This window comes from Thamnophis elegans, chromosome 3, assembly GCF_009769535.1.
Source record: "Thamnophis elegans isolate rThaEle1 chromosome 3, rThaEle1.pri, whole genome shotgun sequence".
Taxonomy (NCBI): Eukaryota; Metazoa; Chordata; class Lepidosauria; order Squamata; family Colubridae; genus Thamnophis; species Thamnophis elegans.
Genome location: NC_045543.1, coordinates 79,426,464 through 79,448,641, shown reverse-complemented (window position 1 = coordinate 79,448,641; position 22,178 = coordinate 79,426,464). Strand labels below are relative to the sequence as shown.

The following is a 22,178-nucleotide window of genomic DNA, read 5'->3' as shown; positions in this document are numbered from 1 at the left end:
TAGCCATATGGATAAACCTTTATTTTCTTTAGTTTCTCTGTCCTTCTTCTATCCATCTATCAATTGATCATCATCTTTTCTAAGAGCTTGGTCGGACAAGATAAGAGAGAAAGAGTCCTAGAACAGGATAAGATCTATCAGGATAACATTTACAGAAGGCAAATGTTCTTCCCAAGTGGCTTTTTTTATTATAAAATGTGTGTGGGGTGGGTGGGTGGGGGGTGCACAGAGGTGGTATTCATCCATGGTATTCACACACACGCACACACACACACACACACAAACCGGTAGTGATGGTGGCGGGAGGCTCCGTCCACCATCACAGACGCTCTGCAGAAGTACCATGCGAATGTTCCCGGTTCTGAACCGGTAGTGAAGATTGGAGCATTTCATCTCTTTCTCTCTCTCTCTCTCTCTCCCTCCCTCTCTCTCTCTCTCTCTCTCTCTCTTCATTTTTCTTCCTTTTTATTACTGCAAGTCACCTTAGAGTAGCCCATGGCAAGATAGGTGGCAAAATAATTTAACAAAGATGCTGAGCTTGTCAATCAGAAAGGTCGGCAGTTTGGCGGTTTGAATCCCTAGCGCTGCGTAACAGAGAGAGCTCCTGTTACTTGTCCCAGCTTCTGCCAACCTAGCAGTCCTTAGAGTCAGGAACAACTAGCACATATGTGTGAGGGGAACCTTTACCTTTACCTTATTGAGCCTTATAGTTTGCAGTTGTGGTTTTTCTTTGTATTGACAGCATTTCTAGCATTTGTTAAAAATAAAAATTGTGCTGTTCCAGGCTTCTAATTCAAGTATCATTTTAGGAATAGCTTAATAGGGTTTTCATTTTTCCTAGTGATTCCTGCCAGGGAAGGATGGTTGGATATCACAAAACCATGGCAATAATTGTTCATGTCAAAGAACTGGATCATTCAAGTTGCTGAATTCAAGATAAGAGGAACAGTCTGGTATAGCAAAGTAGGCTTTTTTTTTCTCTTTCAGTTTCACTGCAAGTTAATGTTTGTGGCTGCCCCATCTCTATGGAATAATTTGTCCCCTGAGGTCCTGGTGACTTTTAGGAAACTAATTTTTGCATGATGTCTTTGGGGCTTAATTTTTTTCTGACTATTTTTAGGGTATTTTAATTAAGTTCATTTTTAATTCAGCTTCCCCAGTATGGTTCTTTTTGCTGTCCTTGGGATTTTGCATGTAAAGTGCCTGAAAACCTTTATGGATCTCTGCAGCATGAGGGTGGCGATTGGAGAAAAGTATAACACCCCCCCCCATCAATTCTGCTAGGGGTTTTTGCTCATTTGCCTTTTCCAACCCTCTGCTTTAAGTCCTTTAGACTCCCCTCTGAGTCTAAAGAATTAGATGGTTTATATCCATGATGGTGAACCTATGGCATGCATGCCCACAGTGGCACATGAAGCCATGTCGCCCGGCACTCACAGCCTTGCCTGTTTGTCTTCCAGGTTTCTGGCACACATGCGCATGTGGCGATCTGTTGTCTGTGCACGGCAGTGCCAAAAACCGGTCTGTGCATGTGCACCACCCAGCTGATTGTCAGGTATGCATGCACGCTAGAACCCAGAAGTTCACCTTTTCTGGAGCGCAGCCCCAACGAGCACATGTGTGCGCATGCGATGTTTCCGTGCAACTTTTTCGGCACTCAGTGCCAAAAAGGTTTACCATCACTGGCTTATATTTACAACAGTTAAGAAATTGATGAGTCTTTAAAACTAGGATATGTTAAGTATATTGTTATGGAAGTATAAATACTATCAACATAGATTGGAGTTTGCTCAGAAGCGGAAATACACCAATGAGAGGAAGAGTGGGAAACAGAAGGGATATGGGAAGAGAGGAATAGGAGAGAGGGTAAGGGGGGAAGATGAGGAGGATGAGGATAAGGAGGAATGGAATGTAGAGAGAGGAGAAGGAGAAGGGAAGGGGAAGTAGAGTAGGAAAGGATGATGGAGGGAAGATAGGAAGTAGGAGAGAGGTAGAAGAAAGAGGTGCATGGAGAGCAGAAGAGCTAATAATGGGTTTTTATTTTTGGGGGCGTTGATGACAAGAGGAACTGATGTAATCATTATTTATTATTTTATGATACTGGCTATGTATAGTATACATGTGATTGTATGTTATGAAAATGGAAATAAAAATATGTTTAAAAAAAAGAAGAAATTGATGAGTCAGAAGAAGCAAGATTGAATTGAGGGATTTGTTTTCTTGATCAGGTGTATTAGCAGAGTACTCTAAAAACCTGCCAAACATTTTAGATGGCCTCACAATGATGGGAGAGGTCAATGCTTAGTTGCTCTCTCTGGCGATAGTAATCCAGTAGGGACCTTACATGATCAAGAATGGAGCCGAGTACTTTCAGGCTCATAGGCTTTAAGCAATCAATCCTCATGACTTAGTGTTGCCATTTTTCTTGATTTAATGAATTCTGTAAATATTTGACAAGGATGCATGTCATATAGAGCCAGGTTAATCTAGTGGTTAAGGGACCAGGCTAGATAGTGGGAGACTGTGATTTCTAGTTCCATGTGAGTTGGGACACTGTGGGCCAGTCACACTCTCTCAACTCAACCCACCTTACAGGGTTGTTGTTGGTGAAAATAGGAGGGGGGGGGAAAGATCTGTTGGATAGGTTTGCAGTCTAGACTTGTTTATAAAAATAATAAAGGCGCAAAATAAGTAAGTAAGTAAGTAAGTAAAGTAGTGTGTTTGTTATAACAAAGGAGTTTGACAACTGATCTAAGCCTAAAGAAGTGTCTCTGAAGCATTGCTTGCCTTTTTAATTTTATTCATAATAATCACTAAACAAGATATTTTTTCTCTGCCCAGTTATGTGTTTCTTCTCATTTCCCCTCATCTTTAATTTTGTTCTTCTCTTTCTGACCCTATGCAAATGTATATTTTTCTTGCCCTATCACCAGTGTGCCACATTGCCAGAAAAATGTCAAAATGACCTTCATATAAATTAGTATGTGGTGATGCTTCATTTAAATCAGGGGTGTCCAATCATGACAACTTTAAGGAATTCGTAGAATTGAAGTCCATAAGTCTTAAAGTTGCCAAGGTTGGACATCCCTGATTTAAGTGAAAGCATGAGGTGATTTACCATCATAAAGCAACTCATGGGTCTACAAACAACTTTGGACCAGTGCTGTGGAGAAGGCTCCTTTCCTGAAATGCTTCCTGCAGTACTGTCAAGTCCTTTGGTGTGAGCCTTAGAATTGCCTGCAATGGCTGCAGCAGGAAGTCAGATTGAAGTGCCCTCAGGGCATACTGAAGGGATTTTCTGCCCCTGGAGATGAGATGGGTCCCCAGTCTTCTGGGCTCTAAAAAGAAATATCAAGATCTGGCTGGCATGGGGATCTAAGAGTGAAGTTGGTTGGTGGCTTGAGGGAACTGCTTCAACCTTTGAAACATCTGTAATCCTTAATTCTCTTTTAAACTCCATTTTTATTATTGTTTTTCTGTGCCTGTTTTTTCAGTTTCTATTTGCAAGCTGCCCAGAGTCATTTAGGTGAGATTATATATATATATATATTCGTAGATTTTCACGGGTGTAGATATGCTGGTCTTGTTGTATTCGGGTCTTTTCCCATGTAAGATTGAGATTGTTTTGGCAACATTTCGGCGAGGTCTCAGTCGCCATCTTCAGGCTCTCTCTCTGTGTGTGTGTGTGTGTGTGTGTATTTATACATACACATACATATACATACATCCATCCATACATACATGGATTATTTTAGATTTATTTTTATTATCCAGGGAGGTCTTATTTTCAGGGAAACTGTGTGTGTGTGTGTGTGTGTGTGTGTGTATGTATATGTGTGTGTATATATATGTCTGTGTATTTGTGTGTGTGTGTGTGTATATATGTCTGTGTATTTATGTGTGTGTGTGTGTGTGTATCTCATAGGTAGGTAGGTAGGTAGGTAGGTAGGTAGGTAGGTAGGTAGGTAGGTAGGTAGGTAGGTAGATAGATAGATAGATAGATAGATAGATAGATAGATAGATAGATAGATAGATAGATAAGATTCTGTTACTTCATGAAGTTTGAAGGTACATTTGGTTTTAAAGTTAATCGAATGAAGCTCCTTTGTAGTTTGTATAGTCCTAGCAATTTATAATTTCATTGTCTAAATAAAGAAGGGAAAAGGAAATCTTTAAAAAAAATTAAAACTGATTTCTTTTGGATAAGTTTTCCTGCATAGATTCTTCTGGACATGCCTGTCATTGCCAGAATAAACCTTGGAAGGACATGCAGTATTTCTCTATATTTACTTGGGAGCGCCTTGGATTTTAGCTCATGCAGGGCTGCCATAAATTGGTCTTGACAATGTACATACGTAACTAAACTTCCAAAGGATCTTATGTCAGAGAAGGAGTACGATCAACCTATTAATCCTAGCTATGCTTCTTCATGATCACCTACTATTGTTGATTCTCCCCAAAAAAGAGTCTTTCCCCATCCTCCCTTTTTTTCTATTTCTGGAATAGAAACACTGAGACATTACAAACATACAGAGGAAACGTGCTAAGAACACGCATGATCCAAAATTTGATTTGATTTCCTCCCCTTTCTTCATTTTAGTCTAGGGACATCCATTGCTTTGTTGGTATGGTTGTTCAATTGTCTGGGTGAATCACTGTGGGGAAAATGGCCCTTGGTGGGATTCATTTTTTTTCCTACTGGTTCTGTGGGCATGGCTTGGTGGGGGTGTGTGTCATGTGACTGGGTGGATGTGGCCAACTCGACATAACCCATGCCCACACCCAGTCACATGAACCCCCCCCCCAAGCCATTCCCACAGAACCCAGTAGAAAAAAAAAAATTTCTACCTATTTTCTGACCAGGCCTGGCCTAATCTGTCAAAGGCCTCCTCCTGCATGCTGCCTGCTCTCCTTTTGCCATTCCCACTTCTGCTCCTTCAGAGGCCCCAGCCCTAGCCCTGCTTACTCCTCCATGACCATCTTTTTCTTTGGGCTTACCTTCCTCCCACGGCGGCTGGTTTGGACTCCAGAAGGCAAGGTCTCTTTTTCGGTGTGACTGCGAGAATCCACCCAACCACCACCACTTTCTTTAGGTGTACCTTCTTCCTGCGGCAGCTGGTCTGCCGCCTTATTACCAGCCACTTCCTGGAAGCAGCGGTTGTCTGGAGGCCACCGAAAACTACCGGAGATCTTGAACGCGCCAAAAAAGCTGCTGCCATCACTCCCATTCCTCATGCCAGCAGCGCATGTGCATTGCCTGCTCTGACGCTCTGCTCAGACTTGCCTGGGCAAGTCCCTCCAGTGCAGCAGGAAATGGGATGTACATGCGCAACCAGCATGAAGAACAGCGTGACAATGGCAATGGCTTTTTCAGCGTGTTTGAGACCTCCGGTAGTTTTTAGCAGCCTCCAGCCAGCTGCTGCTGCCAGGAAATGGCTGGCAAAGAGGTGGCAGCCTTTGCTGGGAGGATTCTTGCAGTCATACTGAAAAAGAGAGCTTGCCTTCTGAAGGAAGGAAGGAATGTCAAGATTTTTTATGAATTTCTAATATGTCTCTCTTATTTTTCAGTGCACATTTCACCTATGACCAGGAATAATAGACAGGGCAGGACTGATAACTGACTGCAACTTTCTGCACAAGCACTAGATGGCAGAAAGTCGATACTCTACTTCGTCTACAGCAGTGGTTCTCAACCTTCCCAATGCCGCGACCCTTTAATACAGTTCCTCATGTTGTTGTGACACCCAACCATAAAATTATGTTCGTTGCTACTTCATAACGGTAATTTTGCTACTGTTATGAATCGTAATGTAAATATATGATATGCAGGATGTATTTTCATTATTACAAATTGAACAAAATTAAAGTATAATGATTAATCACAAAAACAATATGTAATTATATATTGTGAAATGGTTTGCTAATGAAAATAATATATATATAATATAATATAATATAATATAATATAATATATAATGTAATGTAATGTAATGTAATAATATCCTATCCTATCCTATCATAATATAAACTCTAACCTTGTTACAAAAAGTCCATGAAACATTTCAGTTGGTAACAAAATAAAAATAAAACAGAAGAAAGACAGTAAAAAAAAATGGGTCAAAGAGAAATACAGTACTAGGTTGGATATCCCCTCCTCTTTTTCATCTTGTCCTACTGGTTCCTTATGGTTTATCAATTGTTGTTTGTAACTAATGATTGTAACTATTATTATGACCTATGACCTATTACTTGCTGTTTATATGTACACTGTGAGTTGGTGCACTAGAGACACATTCCTTGTGTATCTTATCACACTTCACCAATAAACATTTCTATTTCTATTTCATTCTATTCCTATTCCTATTCCTATTCCTATTTCATTCTATTCTATTCTATTCCTATTTCATTCCTATTCCCATTCCCATTCCATTCCATTTTCCTATTTCATTCCATTCTATTCTAAGCATGAAAGCTTGAAACTTAAAACTAAAAAGATGCAGTGCTTTATTTTTTTCAAAGCGGCTGCTGAAGATGTTTTGTGACGGCTACCTTTTTTCCCTTCGGCCCCTAAACTCATGGAATCCTCTCGCTCCCAAGTTTTCCAAACACTCATTCATTCATAGATATTGCGGGAAGGAAACAAAGGCTCCTTGTGAATGGACGGAAGTTTTTACAGAAAAGGAAAAACCCGAACGTCTGGAGCCAGCTGCTGCAAAACGCCCATGTGAACTTCTGAGTCTCTGAGGAGGAGGCGGTTGCGGACTGAATGGACATCATCACCATCCTTTCCACCTCGGTTCTCAGCTCCTTCCCAGTGTCCCCTTCCCTCCCCTCATCGCTGGGAGATCGAGCCCAGCCAGGCCATCTCTCAGAGCACTGCCTCGCCGTGCTTGGGTACTTCATTCTCCCCCTTCCCCTCATCAAGCGCACCCATCCGATCTGCCCGCTGGTGCCTCTCGTGTCACAATAGGCTGGGGGCTGGCTGTCCTTGCGCCGCACTCCTGTCAGGTAGCCCCTCCCTTTTTCAAGGCAGCACCCCGCCACCACTCCCCTGACACTGGCACGCAGGTGTCTTGGTTCCTAAGATCATTGAAAATATGTGTTTTCCGATGGTCTTAGGTGACCCCTGTGAAAGGGTAGTTTGACCCCCAAAGGGGTCACGACCCACAAGTTGAGAACCGCTGCTCTAAAGTATCTGTTTAATATCTCTATTTCTTTCTTTGTACTTGTTGAAATTTACTCACTAGTTTTATTTCTTTTATTTACTTTTTTTCAAAATTTGTATTGTTATTATTCTATTTAAAATTTAATGTGATGTGATATAAAAATAAATAAAAACAAAACAATAGCAACAAAAAGGGCTAAAATTGCAGGTTATATAAAATATCTCCTCAAAAGTCACAATAGTTATTCATTTGACTATTTTAAATATTTTAGTATTATCATAATATTGTAAGGAGTTTTCACCTACATTTATAGCTAGGTACATAAATAAAGCTTTAACCTACTTTTTAATATGTAAAATATTATAATTAGTGAAAAAAGAAAAGCAGTGAAGTAATTTTTAAAAGAACTTTGTTTAATGATCCTTCAAACAAAATTGAACGTGCTTATGGTGACTTCAACTGCCAGTGTACTAATTTTCTATGAATCACTAATCCACAAGCTGTGAACCTTGTTTGTGGTCACCTTCAAAAAATGGTCATATTAAATCCCATCACTAACAATTTACCAGAGGATAAATACACAAAGTTACATTTTTCCTCTCCCTTCTATGTATTCTGAATCTTTGCTATTTGAAACCACGGAGGATATAACTAGGATTTAAGTAGGATGAATATTCTAAACACTGCCCAGAGTTGTGTTTTTGAGATAGGTGATTATATAAATTGGAATAAAAATGAATAAATAATGTCTAAAGAACCAAGATGCTCAGAAATATTTCTATAAACAAGAACTGGTGTTTGAGTCCTACACATAGCATTTTAAAATGTAAGTATCTCTTCTATTAATATTATTTAATTAAAATACCTATTTAGAGCAAAGTAGGGATGACATGGCTTCAGAAATTCTTTCCAACCTTTGAGCCGGAGTGGCCATAGGAAGTTTCTCATTTTCTTAGGCATGGTGAAGTCTCATAGTATATCTCTGTGCACTTCTGTATCTCCTTGCATTGTGCCTATATTTGTGTTTGCATACATGTGTGCACTGGACAGGTTACAATCTTTGGACAGGAAGCCCAGGGAGAAAGGATGAAGGGGACTGAATTTGGAGCAGTCAGTAAGATTTTCACCTGTTGCCCATCTTCCCTCAATATCAGATTCAGCCACAATGTTGTATTCACCCCTGAACAAACAATGTAGTCCACATATTAAGCAGTGTCTTAACTGCATCTCTGAAGAATCTGATGACTTCAATACTCACTAGATGGCAACCTTGATCTACAGAACTATAACTGAGATATATCCAAGCAATCTTTAAAGCCGGAATAATTAAATATGATTCTCTAAGAGGGATCTTAAAATTAGTTGTGGGCAAATAAGATAAAAGAGGACATAGCCATAAGAAGTCCCCAGGCAAATAATTTTGTATATGGGGAAGAGGTTTAGGATAAAAGTAAAAGAGAGAGAGAGAGAGAGGGAGGGAAGGAGGGAGGGAGAGATATTTTGGAGCTCAGTGATACTTTGCAAACTCCAAAGTTGGGACAGATTGTCCCTTGGGAAAGTTCTGTAAAGGACCATGAATCAGAGAACGCCCAGCTTGGTACATTGACATCAGAACAGATTTCCAGAAGATTCTCTGTTTCGTGTTCAACAAATGCAAAAAGTGAAAACTCTGACTCCTTCATATCTCTCTCCTATGGGAATCCAGCTCTGTTTCTGTGAACAGCCACAGGAGCTCTAATATTGTCATTTTAGGAAGCTAGCAAAATGCTCAGGCTTTCTTGTCAGTGTATGACCCCAACCAGAGCAAACAGACCCACGGGAAAAATGAAAATAGCCTAAGTGATATTCAGTGCATTAAAGATTTTTTTTAAATCATTCAGGAGTTTGAAAAGCAACTTAGGTTCGGTAAAAATATAGGTACAACTAAACTATGTTTCCGCCCGGCCTCTCTTTTAAAAGGATACCTGCGAAACACCGAAGGATAACAAAGCAAGGCACAGGGCCCTTGGTGGCTCTGCATTTTGGCAACCCTGCAGCCCATTCTTCGCTTGGCGGGTTTGCTTAAAAAGCAGTAATTTGCATTGTGAGCTGAGCATTCAAGGCTGCACCGCAGCATTAAAGCATAAGGAAGCTTTGTTTCGATCTGTAAGGATCTGAGTGCTGTGATCCCAATCTGGAAAATGTGGTTAGAACCTATTCAGCCCTTGATGGTCTCTTTCTCATGGGATAGCCTTCAAGCTAACAGGGTTGCCATTGTGTGCCCACTCTTCCCTTAATTACTAAGTCATTCTCTGTTTATCGCTAGTGGGACCAGAAACAACAAAAAAATTAATATAACTATACCATTTTAAGATGCTTGCCTTTCTTTCATGCTCTGTTTAGAACCACAGTTTCTCTGCAGGGCTTTCTACCATTTTTACTATTTTTTTTAATGTTGGTCCCATTGTGAAGTTTTAACAAACCGCTGGGCAAAGAGGAATTCAATACATGAAAAGCATTCTCAGTAACTCTGTCTCCATGCTGGAATCATCTTTCCTATTTAATTTTTTCCCCATTCTAAGCCACTGTGAAAACATAAGATTGAAAAATAGTGCAATTCTTGGCTCCCTCTAGTTTCTTATGAAAACAGCAATGATGTTAAAAGATCAATTATCTTTCTCGAGACATTTTGATTCTAACTCTTAATCCTGGTATGTTGTTAAGCAATGGGATACAAGTAGTCCTTGACTTATGACTGTAAGTCATTGCAGTCAAAGGGCGAGGTGTCACATTCAACGTTATGACTGTTTTTATGACAACCTTTACACAAACACCATGGTCATTAAGCAAATCCATTTTCCCCAATGGGTGTTGTTTAAAATCAGAAACGTTATTAGGACCAACCAAAAATCTTTAGTGCAATATTTTGAGATGTTCAGAATTCTTCATGAGGTTGGTTGTTACCAGTGGTGGCTTGCAGGCGGTACACCCCAGTACGGGCATACCTGAGCCAGCCCTGAGCACTGGATACTGTTCCTGTACAGTGCTCCAGAGGGCCCATTTGTCTGTCTGAGCTCCTTGCCTGTGTTTAAAGGCTTCTGCGCTTCCGCGCACGTGCATACAGCGCCTGTGTGATGCTCTGTGGAGCAGCTGGAGCATTGCGGAACATTGCGGAGGTGCTGAGAGGCAAGCACGCGCTGCATGCATGCACATGGGTTGCACACATTTATGAGGATGCCGCCTGGTTTTTACACAAAGGAGAAATATTTACTGACTTAATTCAGATATCATTTCTTGGACTCAGTTACTTAGGTAAAACTTAACCTTTGCTATAGACCTCAGCTATTTAATTCTATAAGCAAAGAGGCATGGTTTATTTAGTAAACCATGTTAATCAAACTTTAGCTCAGTATATGTCTACCCTTCAGAATCTGATTTAGGCTTATGTCTACAACCTGAAGTCATTGTTTTTTAAAATATCAAACCCCTTGCTTTATGTAACAAAGTGATCCTTCAATCTTATACAGTAACCAAGAAACAGTGCTTCTCAAAAAAAACAAAAACCCCACCCTATAGATAAGGTAGTACCTCTAAAGCAGCGTCTATGTGTCTATCTGTTTATTGCATAGAAGCCCCAGGATGTTGGGGTATATGGAAAAAACAACATTCCATTAAGAAAAACACTGTTGATAGAGATAGAATCTGTCTCCGTTCCAGCAATTCTTACGGATGACTGTACAATCTCTTATTCATCAGTTCAATTTATACATTTCACCAACTAAGTGTTTTTCAAGCTTGGCCACCTTAAGGTGCATGACTTAAATTCCCAGAATTCTGGGAGTTGAAGTCCACACATCTTAAAATTTGAAAAACACTGTATTAACCCATGATATGATGAGAAATACAAGAAAATTGGTTGAATTCACACACACTATATTTATGTATATATTTATAAGATTAACTATGGTCACACACACACCCCAATGAAAAAAAAATGCTTCTAAATCATGAAGACTGGATTATCACATCACTGCTAAGCTTGATCTACCATATCTGGGCTGCAAAGTTCCAGATGACCATTAGAAGAGCTGCTTTGGGATGCTGGGGATGCTCTGTCACTTTTGACTCGTGTGTTTCAAGAGATGGAAGCAAGGGAAATGTTAGCTTAAGGATTTTAGTAGCACTTCCAGATCCAGGTGACAAAAAAAATCCAGATGATTCCAACATGGTGGCAAAGACTAAAAGAGTTAACCATCCTTTTGATGCCAGCTAGCGGTCATCTTGATTTTTGCAGCCCAGTTATGATATCCACATGTGAAGCTAAGAAGAAATAAATTATATTTTGGCTTAGTTTGGTAGGTGTAGTCTGTGTAGTGTAATCAGCCAAGACCCAGCAGATTTGAGAAGACAGCCCCAAAAGAGCTATTGCTTTGTTGTAATTAGTCTGTGGTTTTAGGAAAGCTCTGGAGCTCAAGGCTATGCAAAGCTTCAAAGGGGTGCTTCACTCTGACAAAGATGCAGTTGAATTCCCATGGAAGCAGCCTCACAAAATGAAGTGGGGACCTGCTTTGATGTAGCAAACTGAATCAGATGGTTCCAAAGTGGTTACAGACTCCATGGCTTCTCTGCTGCTTTGGAGACTTTTTGCAGACAAAATGCAATTTTGCTTTTTCACTTCCATATATGGAGAAGACTGGGGGCGGATGGTGTGTGTGTGTGTGTGTGTGTGTGTGTGTGTGTGTGTGTCCGTATGTGTGTGAAATATTTTCCCTGACATTCAGTAAGTGACTGGCCAATGAGTTTATCGCCTCATTAAATTCTCTGCCTATCAGAGCTCTCTTGGGGTGGTATGGGTGGCAGTGCTTCAGGCTTCCTTCATTTTCTTAGTACTCAATGCTCATTAATGTGGCCTGCTAGAAGGCTTAACTCTGCTCTCTCCTGTGCAAACAGAATTAAAATACACATTTGTGATGATCCTGGCAGCCAATTTAGAGCTCTCTTCGTTTCTTAGCATTTTGAATATGGTTTCACAGCTGACCAGTCCAGCAGCCCTTTGGAGCCGTATCTTACTTTTAAATTCTGCATGATCCGTGCTGGTGTAAGTTTCTCAATTATGAGTGAATGGATTAACATTTATTTATATATTCTTTCCCACTTCTAAAGCTGCCCAGCTTTTTTCAGTGACTAAGGGCAAATACCAATTTAAAAATCAAGAAAAAGACAGGATTCATAAGGGCTAGCCAAAATGCTCACTGCTTTTAGGAATAAGATGACAGCAAGCTTACCAATGCCAACCTGTTCACGGCCTGCATATCTCTATGGCTTTTTACCACAATGGCCCAGCCTACTTGTTATAATGAACTGATTGAGTGGCAATCAAGCTCTAAAAGTTTATCAATGGGCTTGTCCTGCCTGGTGTCCCATTCTGAGAGGTTTCTTTTCAAGAGCAGCCATGTTTGCCATCCAGCTATCCCAACACACCTGGTATTTCAGAAATTGTATTGATTAGAAGGGCAAGTCAATGGGATTGCTTCACTACAATGTGAATCTCGGGATCTCAGAAAATGAAGGGCCTGCAGTTTAAATGGTTTTTGAAAAATAATACATTTCATTTGGATATAGGATACTTTCACCATTAATTCAACCTATCTCTTACAGGCCCTTTTAGGAAACAATTTGCTGTGCTGTCCTTTTCTCATCCCTGTTAATCTCTGCCCTAAAAGAGCCATCAGGGAAATATTTCAAACATTTAATGAAGTCCTTGACTGCATGTGGCTGAAACGTGGCAGGGTCAATTCCTTCTAAAAAGTCTATCATTTTATTCTGCCAAAGAAAAGAAGTAACAAAAGCAGCTGCAGGCATTTTTGATGCTTGCCCATGACTGAATATGTACAAATCTGTTTTGAATTGAATTTTGAAGTAGCTTGGATCAGGCTGGTTTGCCCTCAACTTGCAGATGTACATCTCCAAATCCAACCAAGACTAATTGCCCAGAAGTAGTCTATTTTTATTCCTCTTCATAAATATATTTAAATGCTAGCAGAACAGATATTTATGGCTATATTTTTCTAGCGAGAAAGTCAACTTTGGCCTGAGAAGAAGAGTTTTTAGAACGCACATTCCTCTGAATGGCATATAAGATGAATAAATTATGGTTATAACAAACACAACAATCATTGGTTGAAAACTAATTATGTCTTTTAACATAGCTGTGAATAGAAAATATTGGTCATCATAAAGACATCACCTTCCTCCCTATACAAGACACCTAACAATGAGGTTACACTACCAATTATCAGAGTCACAACTGAAGAAATTATGCCTAGCACTTGAAATAAAATTCTCCAACGAATTAACAGGGACAGTGTGAAGTCATCTATGCCAAATGCTGATGTAAATCTTGAGTCTTCAATGCAAGATCACAAAGTTCTGCATTCTAATTAATTTTCATGCCAGTCCTATTAATGATCCACTTGCAGAGCGATTTGTTGACAAGAATGTGTATAGTTGTCAAAAAGATCATTAAACCCTCATGATAATGAGCTCTTTTGATACAAGCTCTCTATTTAGTAATTATCATTTGATTGATTTATCACTGACTGTGGCGTTCAGCTTCATAAACAGATCATGAATTGCTCCATTTAAGTAATGTAAACATTTTAGAATTCCGTAAACTGACTCTACAACAAACCTAGTCAGACAGGATCAACCCGTTTCAAATACAACCTCTCAGCTTGAGGGATAGACCCACAACCATTGCGAAAATTACATTGAACACCAAAGACAAGATTATCTTACCTATTTCTGCCATGGTTATCCCTGGAGCTAATTGTCCGTTGTTGCAAAAGCTATAGGTAAACAAGTTTGGTACAGAAGTGAGGTCATAAATAGGTTCTTGCTTGATCTGTTTGATTCCGGTCATGTCTAAGCCAGACTGATCTGGGGAGGGCTGAGCAGAATCCACACTGTAATAACCCTCGGACTTCGGCAGGTCAATAATGTGCCCATTTGAATAAGTGCCATCCGTTTCATTGTTCAGGTTGCTTAAGCCATTGCTGATGCTACTGCTGTAGACTCGGGCCAAGGCTTCAGCCTCGCCGCTCTGTTGCTGGCGCTGCTCCTGCAGCCGCTGCTGATGTTTCTGTACCTCAGCATAGAGACTGTCCCTCTGCTTTTTGGACATTCTTCCAAACTTTACAGCTGAAACAAGAACAATTTCAAAAATACATTGGTGTTCTTATTTTTAGAATATCACTTTGACTTGTATGCCAGGTGCAGGGTAGTAAGTGTTTCAAACTGATTAGAGATTATTAATCTTTAAAGACTGTGTCAATTTGTAGTTTAATAATGGCTATTGGATAAAGTACAATTGAATGGATTTAGGCCATATATAAGGCAGTGAAGGAGTTTAAGAAACCACATTTGTTGAGAGAATTTTTATATGAATAGAAGATGTCCATCACTAGAAACCAGGCTGCTTGCCTGCCTGCCTGCCTGCCTGCCTGCCTGCCTGCCTGCCTGCCTGCCTGCCTGCCTGCCTGCCTGCCTGCCTGCCTTCATTCATTCATTCATTCATTCATTCATTCATTCATTCATTCATTCAGTATAAACACCGTGGTACCTGGGAGATTACTTTCAGTATGCAATTTTCTTTAAAATCATTGCATATAAATCTCTTATTTTGTCCCAATTAGACCAAAAGAGGAATATAGTCCTATATATTTGATTCTTACTGTGCAGTGGTTGAAATAACCTGTACAGGAACTCAAAGAGAATTAATATTGAACAACTGTGAACGTATATATTTTTAATGGAAGAGAAAATTTGTTCATATAATTGTTCAAGGAATTCAGTTTTGTTTCTGCCTGTTTAACTTCATGGTGAGAAAAGCTTTACTTTTATATACTTATTAAAGTACAGAATCAAAATGTTTCTGCACCATTCCCTTGGAAATCTCAGCAACTTTACCTTAAGACCAGTAATCATGAGATTAATCTACTAGAAAGCAATGGACTAAAGTAATGATTCCAGATGCAACAAGAAATGTTTAGCTTTAACTTCATTCCATTTTGTTAGTTAAATTAATGGTCTATCCATTACAGTGAATTGAAGTTTTACTGCATACACCATTTATGTCAATTACATAATTACAGATATAATATAAATGTATGCAAATTAGGTAATTTGGATTTAATGGAAATTTGTATTTAAAAGATCCATATTAATTGTTGTCATAGATTCACATATCAGGATTATCAGGATTGTTTTATAGTTGATTTCTTCTTCAAAGTTCGGTAAATTTTAATCAAAATATTCTGCCCTGACTGATTCTTCTGGAAATCCATTTTGTAGATGAAATATACATTCATTAAAAAAAGATTTAGTAAAACAATGATGATATTTTTTCCCAAATAAATCAGCCTGTTGATGGTTTTGCAATGTTTAGGATAACAATTAAAGTTGGTCACTATAAAGAGAGATTATTTTAATTTTTAATTGATTGGCTTCCACTAACACAGTGGAAGAAAATGATGTGATATATACCTTTCTGCAAATTTAGAATTGTAATAATTCCAAATTATTTAAAAACTCAGTTTTTTGAGTTAAATGTTTTTTTTAATTGAACTTGAGATTTCTGGAGGAAACAAAGAATATTTTAAATATTTTATTTTAAAACACACCCCAAGATAGAGTCTGACAGAGACAGTTAGACCATAGGATATTGTCACCCAAAGGATATTGTCACCCAAACCCAAACCTGTTGTCCTTTTGCGCCCTATGTCTACTCTTTTGCTGGTTGTCTTTTGCTGATAAGGGAGCTGTAGGGCCTAGTCTCCCAGGATACTCACTCCAATTGCTCACCCTAGCCTAAGTTCCTCTGAAACCAAGAAAATATTCTTCCTAGAGTGCCAAGCAACCACCATCCTGCCGTGCATAATGAGCAGCCTCACAATTGCTTTTTCATCTCCCTGTGTTCACTGTGCCACAAACCAGGTCTCTCTAAAAACGTTCTCTTCAGATTTATATCCTGGGTGATTTATCAATTTTCTCCAAACCTTCAATCTGTGCACTAACAGGATTAGTACTTTTGGAAGATAACAAGCCCCCAACTCCCTATTATCACAATCTGTCAACGGGGCTGTTATCTTCATACACTTTTCGGGGAGGTGGGAGATAATGTTATACAGGTTACAGGGAAGGGAAATAACAGACTAAAGGAAACACTCTACAGGAATCATACTTCCTCTAAAGAAGCACAATTTGTGGATTACATCCCAGAAAAGTATTTGTCACATATAACCTTAAAGTAATAAAAGGGTTCGTTTCTTGTGACAAGAAAAGGGAGAAAACTGTCAGTCATAATGCAAAGCAATATCACCATCTTCATTAGCCATTTTTTTCAATAGGCCAGGACAGAGCTGGAGACAGCATCATGCAGGAATGCTTGCTGTTTTTGTTAGAATGATGAAAGCAGTATCAAACTTTGCAAGCTTTGCTGCCTTCCGACATGTGAGTGACATCACGACCCGCGTTCCAAAGGGTCAGAGCTCATGTTGTGTGCCACAACGTTGCTTTCATCATTCTGACCCCCTTTGTTGAGAGAGAGAGAGGGGGAGGGAGGAAGGGAGGGAGAGTGGGGGGACTGCTGTTGACCAGGGAAAATGTTGAAATTGCTGGACTGAAACTCCTATCAACCCAAACCTTTAGCTATTTTGACTGGGATTCATTTGATGTCCAATCCAAAAACATCTGGAGGCATCACCCCTGATCCACAATAGACACTATAGAAAACACCTGTATAAATAAATATTTCTTTCAAGCTTGAGATAATATTTGGCCACAAAAGTGACATGACACTGGATAGGTTCACGTCGTCTATGGAAATCATCCAGGTCACGGTTGTCCCAAAGGTGCATAGTTACATGTCCTTTCTCTGGGGAATGCTCAGGAAGTAACATGTTACTACTTGAAAAGGGACTATTTCTGATATTCTCTGGGATCTTTCATTTCATTGTCACTATTTGAGCCGCTGCCATTACGAGGGCTGGAATGTGGTAAGCGATTTGGTCTTCTTAATTAAAATAAAATAAATAAAATATGCAGGATAAATGCTTTTACACTTGCAAAAAAATGGAACAGAGCAAGGACGCATCACTAGCAGCTGCACTCAAGAACTTTCATATTTACATATTGGAACCCTTAAGAACACAATGGAGGAAACCTTTAACAACATAATTTCTATCGAAAAAAAATGCAGTTTCTTATATATTAACGTTATTCAGTCATATTTTTCCTAAAGGGTTATTGAAAATATTCAAGAAATTGCATTTATTTTCAAGGCAAAATATATTCACTGTAGTAGACGCCTTTCTCCCATGCATTGCATTCTAGTTCAGTGCCCTGTGTCCTTAAAAAAGGAAAGTCCCAAACAAGCTGGTAATTCCACCTAAGTTGTTTTTACAATGTGCATTTAACCACACTGATTTTCATATCATCTTTCTTCTTCCTCCATATTTGCAAAAGACGGACTCTGGTGAATAACAGTAAAATAAAATTATGGAAACAATTAATCAATGAAAAAGCAATGGTTAACCAGGAAGAGGCAACCACTATTTGCCTTGTGCACCCAGCTTCACAAAATAGTCCTCCTTTCATTCTAGTCCAAGGGAATAGGTAAAGGTAAAGGTTCCCCTCACACATATGTGCCCCACCTCTAGGGGGAGGTGCTCATCTCCATTTCAAAGCCGAAGAGCCAGCCCTGTCCGAAGATGTCTCCGTAGTCATGTGGCCGGCATGACTAAATGGCGAAGGTGCACAGAACGCTGTTACCTTCCCATCGAAGGTGGTTCCTATTTTTCTAGTTGCATTTTTACATGTTTTGGGAACTGCTAGGTTGGCATAACCTGGGACAAGTAATAGAAGCTCACTCTGTTACGCGGCACTAGGGATTCGAACTGCCGAACTGCCAACCTTTCTGATCGACAAGCTCTACATCTTAGCCATTGAATCACTGTGTCATAATAGCTGAGTCTTTAAGGCTTGTCTGAAAAAGATCAAGGTTAGGACTATACAAATCTCTGTGGGAATGCTGTTCCAAATGACAGATATTGTGATAGAGAAAGCACACTTTCGTGATTCCATCAGATGACATTGTTTAATGGATGGACCTGCAGCATGATGATTCTGTCTGAATAGACAGGATGGGAGACAGGCAGTCCTTCAAATAACTAAGTCCAATGCTGCACTAGACCAAGCAGTCACTTTGGTCTATGGTTAAGGCACTAAGTGGGACACTGGATTCTATTTCTGACAGGCATCAAACCAGCTGGGTGATCTTAGTCCAGCCCCCTTCTCAGTTCTAGGAAGAAGAAGACAATGGCAAAACACTTGCAAAAATCTTGCTAAGAAAACTGCATGGATTGACTCAAAGGTCAACACATACAGTACATGCTATGGAGCTTTATAAATAATAAGCAGAACCTTGAATTATGGCCATAATCTTATTAGCAACCAGGGCAGCTTGTAAAACAGAGGAGTTGCCTGGGCATATGGAGAGATGTCCATTACTGCTTGCACTACTGCACTGTGGAACGGCTGCACTTTTGAATGTTCTTCAAGGATGTCTCACATAAAGTTGCTTTTGCTTCCTTCCATAACGTCCAAAGTGCTTATGATACCAATCAGGGTTAAAGAGTTCTGAAAAATGCTTCTGATTGACAGCACTTTCAGCCTGTTGTTTCCTGTGCTGGGCAGAGAATGCAACCAATCCAGGCTTGTTTTCTCCTCTTTAAATTTGCCAGTTACTAAACATTCTGTATCCCAGTTAGTAATGTTATTTTACCCTTTGTTTCATAAAATCCAGAAGGAAATAAACAAATATCTTTATTTATTAATTAAATTTATATGCTGCCCATCTCACCAATACTATTTCCAAGCATTTGTCCCTGAAACATGCACAGACACTGCAAGTATTTGATCACATTGTCAATTGCAATGATTATGATTGGGGGCTGAAATTTTCTTTTTTGAGCATTTACTCAGTGCACTAGTATTTTGTTTCTAGTTGTGCTTCCTTACAGTATTTTTTAATTCTGAGTTTTATTTGATTTGGTGGCCTTATCCATCTCTCTCTCTCTCTCCCTCTCTCCCCCCCTCTCTCTCTACATACATACATACATACATACATACATACATACATACATACATACATACATATATATATATATATATATATATATATATATATATATATATATATGTTTAAGCTTCCCATCTCAGTCACATGTGGACTCTAGATAATAGTTAAAATAAATAATAATTGTTTAGGGAGTTTAAAAAAACTTTCATCATCATACATTGCTCTTGGGCCTGCTGTGAGCAATGTTTGTGTTTTGAAATTTTCTCAGTTTAATAGACAAAGGGGGGGGGCATGGGAAGGGACCTATGCCATATGCATAAAATAACAAACACTGTATTCCAAAGTCTCCTTAAACCAAGATCTGGTAAATCCCATTATAGTGATTGGAGAAATTTAGCTTAATGCTTATCAGCAATTCTGTTCCAAATTTCTATTGTGACATCTTGTACTTGGATTAATTTTACTCTCTGTTTGACATCATAACCCCTCTAGTTACAAAGGCTTCTGTTTGGGAAACAGCAGGGATCCATGTCACCGAACAGAAAGATTACTTTGGGAAAGGGGAAACAGACTGCAAGGAAGAACGGTTCCAAAGACTGATCTGTGAATCAGAAAGCTAGGGCTTTACCATCTCGAGACATTCCCAGGGCAAGACACTTCTGCAGTCGGCAGTGTTGGCAGCGATTTCTGTTGGTTCTGTCAATTAAACAGTTTCTCTGCCTTGGGCAGGAATATGAGGCATTGTTTTGCTGACTCCTCCTGAAGAATCCCTAGTGAGGAGAAAAAGAAAGACAGCTAAATCTCTGTATTTAAGGCAACATCTCAGAACCATCCTGGCAATTAGTGTCTGGATGTGTTATGATTTTTGAAATTTTGCCAGGTCCGGATAAAGTTAGGATAATAATGAATGTTAGCCTTAGTGCTTTAACACAAGTTTCTACTAAGCTACGATACTCTGAATAAGGCTACTCCACCTGCGTTCTCAAGTTAAAAGTTTCTCTCACAGTTGTTGCAAAGGTTACATTAGGATAATTTTAAACACACCCTTTCCCCTAGAAGCTCCAAAGATTTTGGAGGGATTGTCAGGATACAAAAGTGAGAAATTAATGATGTCATATAGAAAAGGGTTTCTCAACCATAGGACTTTTAAGATGTCTGAACTTCAACTTCCAGAATTCCCCAGCCAGCATGGAATTGAAATCACACAGCGAGTTTGAGAAACATTAATGTAGAGTAACAGATTCCAGTCAAGAGTTATCTCCAAAACCTCTTGACTGGCAGAGCTCAATTGTACAATCTATAAAAATGATGAAGCTACTCCTTTTTTATTAACCATATCTTCAGAGTTCTAGAAAACTTGATATCCTTTAAAAAAAGAAGAAGAAAGGAAGAACTAGCATGATCTGATTATGAAAGAGAGAAGGGTATTTTTCAGCTTTGTGAAGTACTGTTCAAATCTTAAACTGTTATTACTCAGAGGTAAATAATATGAGTTGCTAAAATTTTGTAATCTTATATATGCTTACCAGGAGTAAACCCTATTCAATAGAATGATATTTCAGAATATGTACAGGCTATGCAATGCCTTCTTAAATAGATGTTTCTGTTCTATTTTATATTCAACACATTTGCTCCCCCCCCCCTCGCTCCCCGCAATCTGTGGCAAGTATGGCAAACTGAAACATCCTGCTGCGCTGGCAGTTTTTATTTCCCCTGACTAAGCCAAACAGAGGGGAACTCAAGTCTTTTTCATTCAAATGTCATAATTTTTTCTCACTCATTTGAAATAGGAGCTGGAAGCAAGACTTGAGCTAAAGAGATGTATGCATTTATATTTGTTGAGAAGCTGTTTTATATTTACAGAGAACGAGTTCTTTTTGCGCTTCTTGTACATGTCCTCAAACGTTTCGGAAAAATCACATGTGTTTAGTTTGAAATCATGGAGAATGGCTGACATTTTTGTACCATTTTAAAAAATCCTTGTTGAAATGACTTGCGTTTAATCCAAATAGGACGGAAGCTGCCGCAGAATGCAGTAACATCACAGACATATAAACATTTCATACCTTGCAGCCTTCACAGGTGATGACCCCATAGTGTATTCCAGAGGACTTGTCGCCACAAATTTTGCATGGTATCACTTCAATTTGTGCTGGAAAAGAAAGAAAGAGTTGGTGCATGTTTCTGCATTTCTCTCTTTTTCCTTAATTTTGCATCATGAAATAGATAGCGGAGGAAACCCAGCCCGACACTATGGAATTCTGTCCTCTAGTGCTGTGATTTTTCAAACACAATTTCACTGTAAATAATGTAGGGTTAATCCAATTTATTTTTTCAAGCTACTCTCATCTCTCTAGACAGCGTGCTCCACAGATTTCATCTTGCATTTACTTGTCTTGCTCATAAGTCTAAATTCTTCTTTTTGATAATTACGATGATATATGGGAATATGAAAATGATATTCTTCTCTAGAAATTAGCTTCTTGCTTCTTGTCAACCTTCTAATAATCTTTAGGCAGAAATCTTGACTTTTCCTACAGCCCTGGATGATGAGTAGAGAAGTAACAACTCCTTTCATTTGCACCTGGCACAGTAGAGTTCATATCATGATCACAATATTGACCTACAATTTCCCCATAAACTATTATAATACAGATATCCAGGTCATCATAAGACACCAATCTATTTATAAGCTTCTGTGAATGTTTACCCTAGCTGCAATACTTTGTACAGGAGAAGTCAGTGCAATTCTATTTGCCCATACTTCTTTCTTTTCTTATATATGATCATCTAAGCATTATCAAGAAAAAGGATAAGAGTTGCATTAAAGCCACCCTATAATAATTTACCAGTCTGGTATAAATATCAGTATAATGTGATGTATAATGAAACAG

The 22,178-nt window shown here is 39.1% G+C and overlaps 1 protein-coding gene across 1 annotated transcript in view; it reads right to left on the bottom strand.

Annotated features, from left to right (window-relative positions):
• RORB (RAR related orphan receptor B) overlaps positions 1–21,464 on the bottom strand; it is a 40,131-nt gene extending 18,667 nt beyond the window's left edge. Inside the window, exons 1-3 of the mRNA XM_032213839.1 lie at positions 21,351–21,464; positions 19,913–20,054; positions 13,944–14,345 (exon numbers count right to left, since the gene is read on the bottom strand). Coding sequence (XP_032069730.1) covers positions 13,944–14,345; positions 19,913–20,054; positions 21,351–21,464 — 658 coding nt within the window. The remainder of the gene's footprint in view (positions 1–13,943; positions 14,346–19,912; positions 20,055–21,350) is intronic.
• Positions 21,465–22,178: the final 714 nt, after the last annotated feature.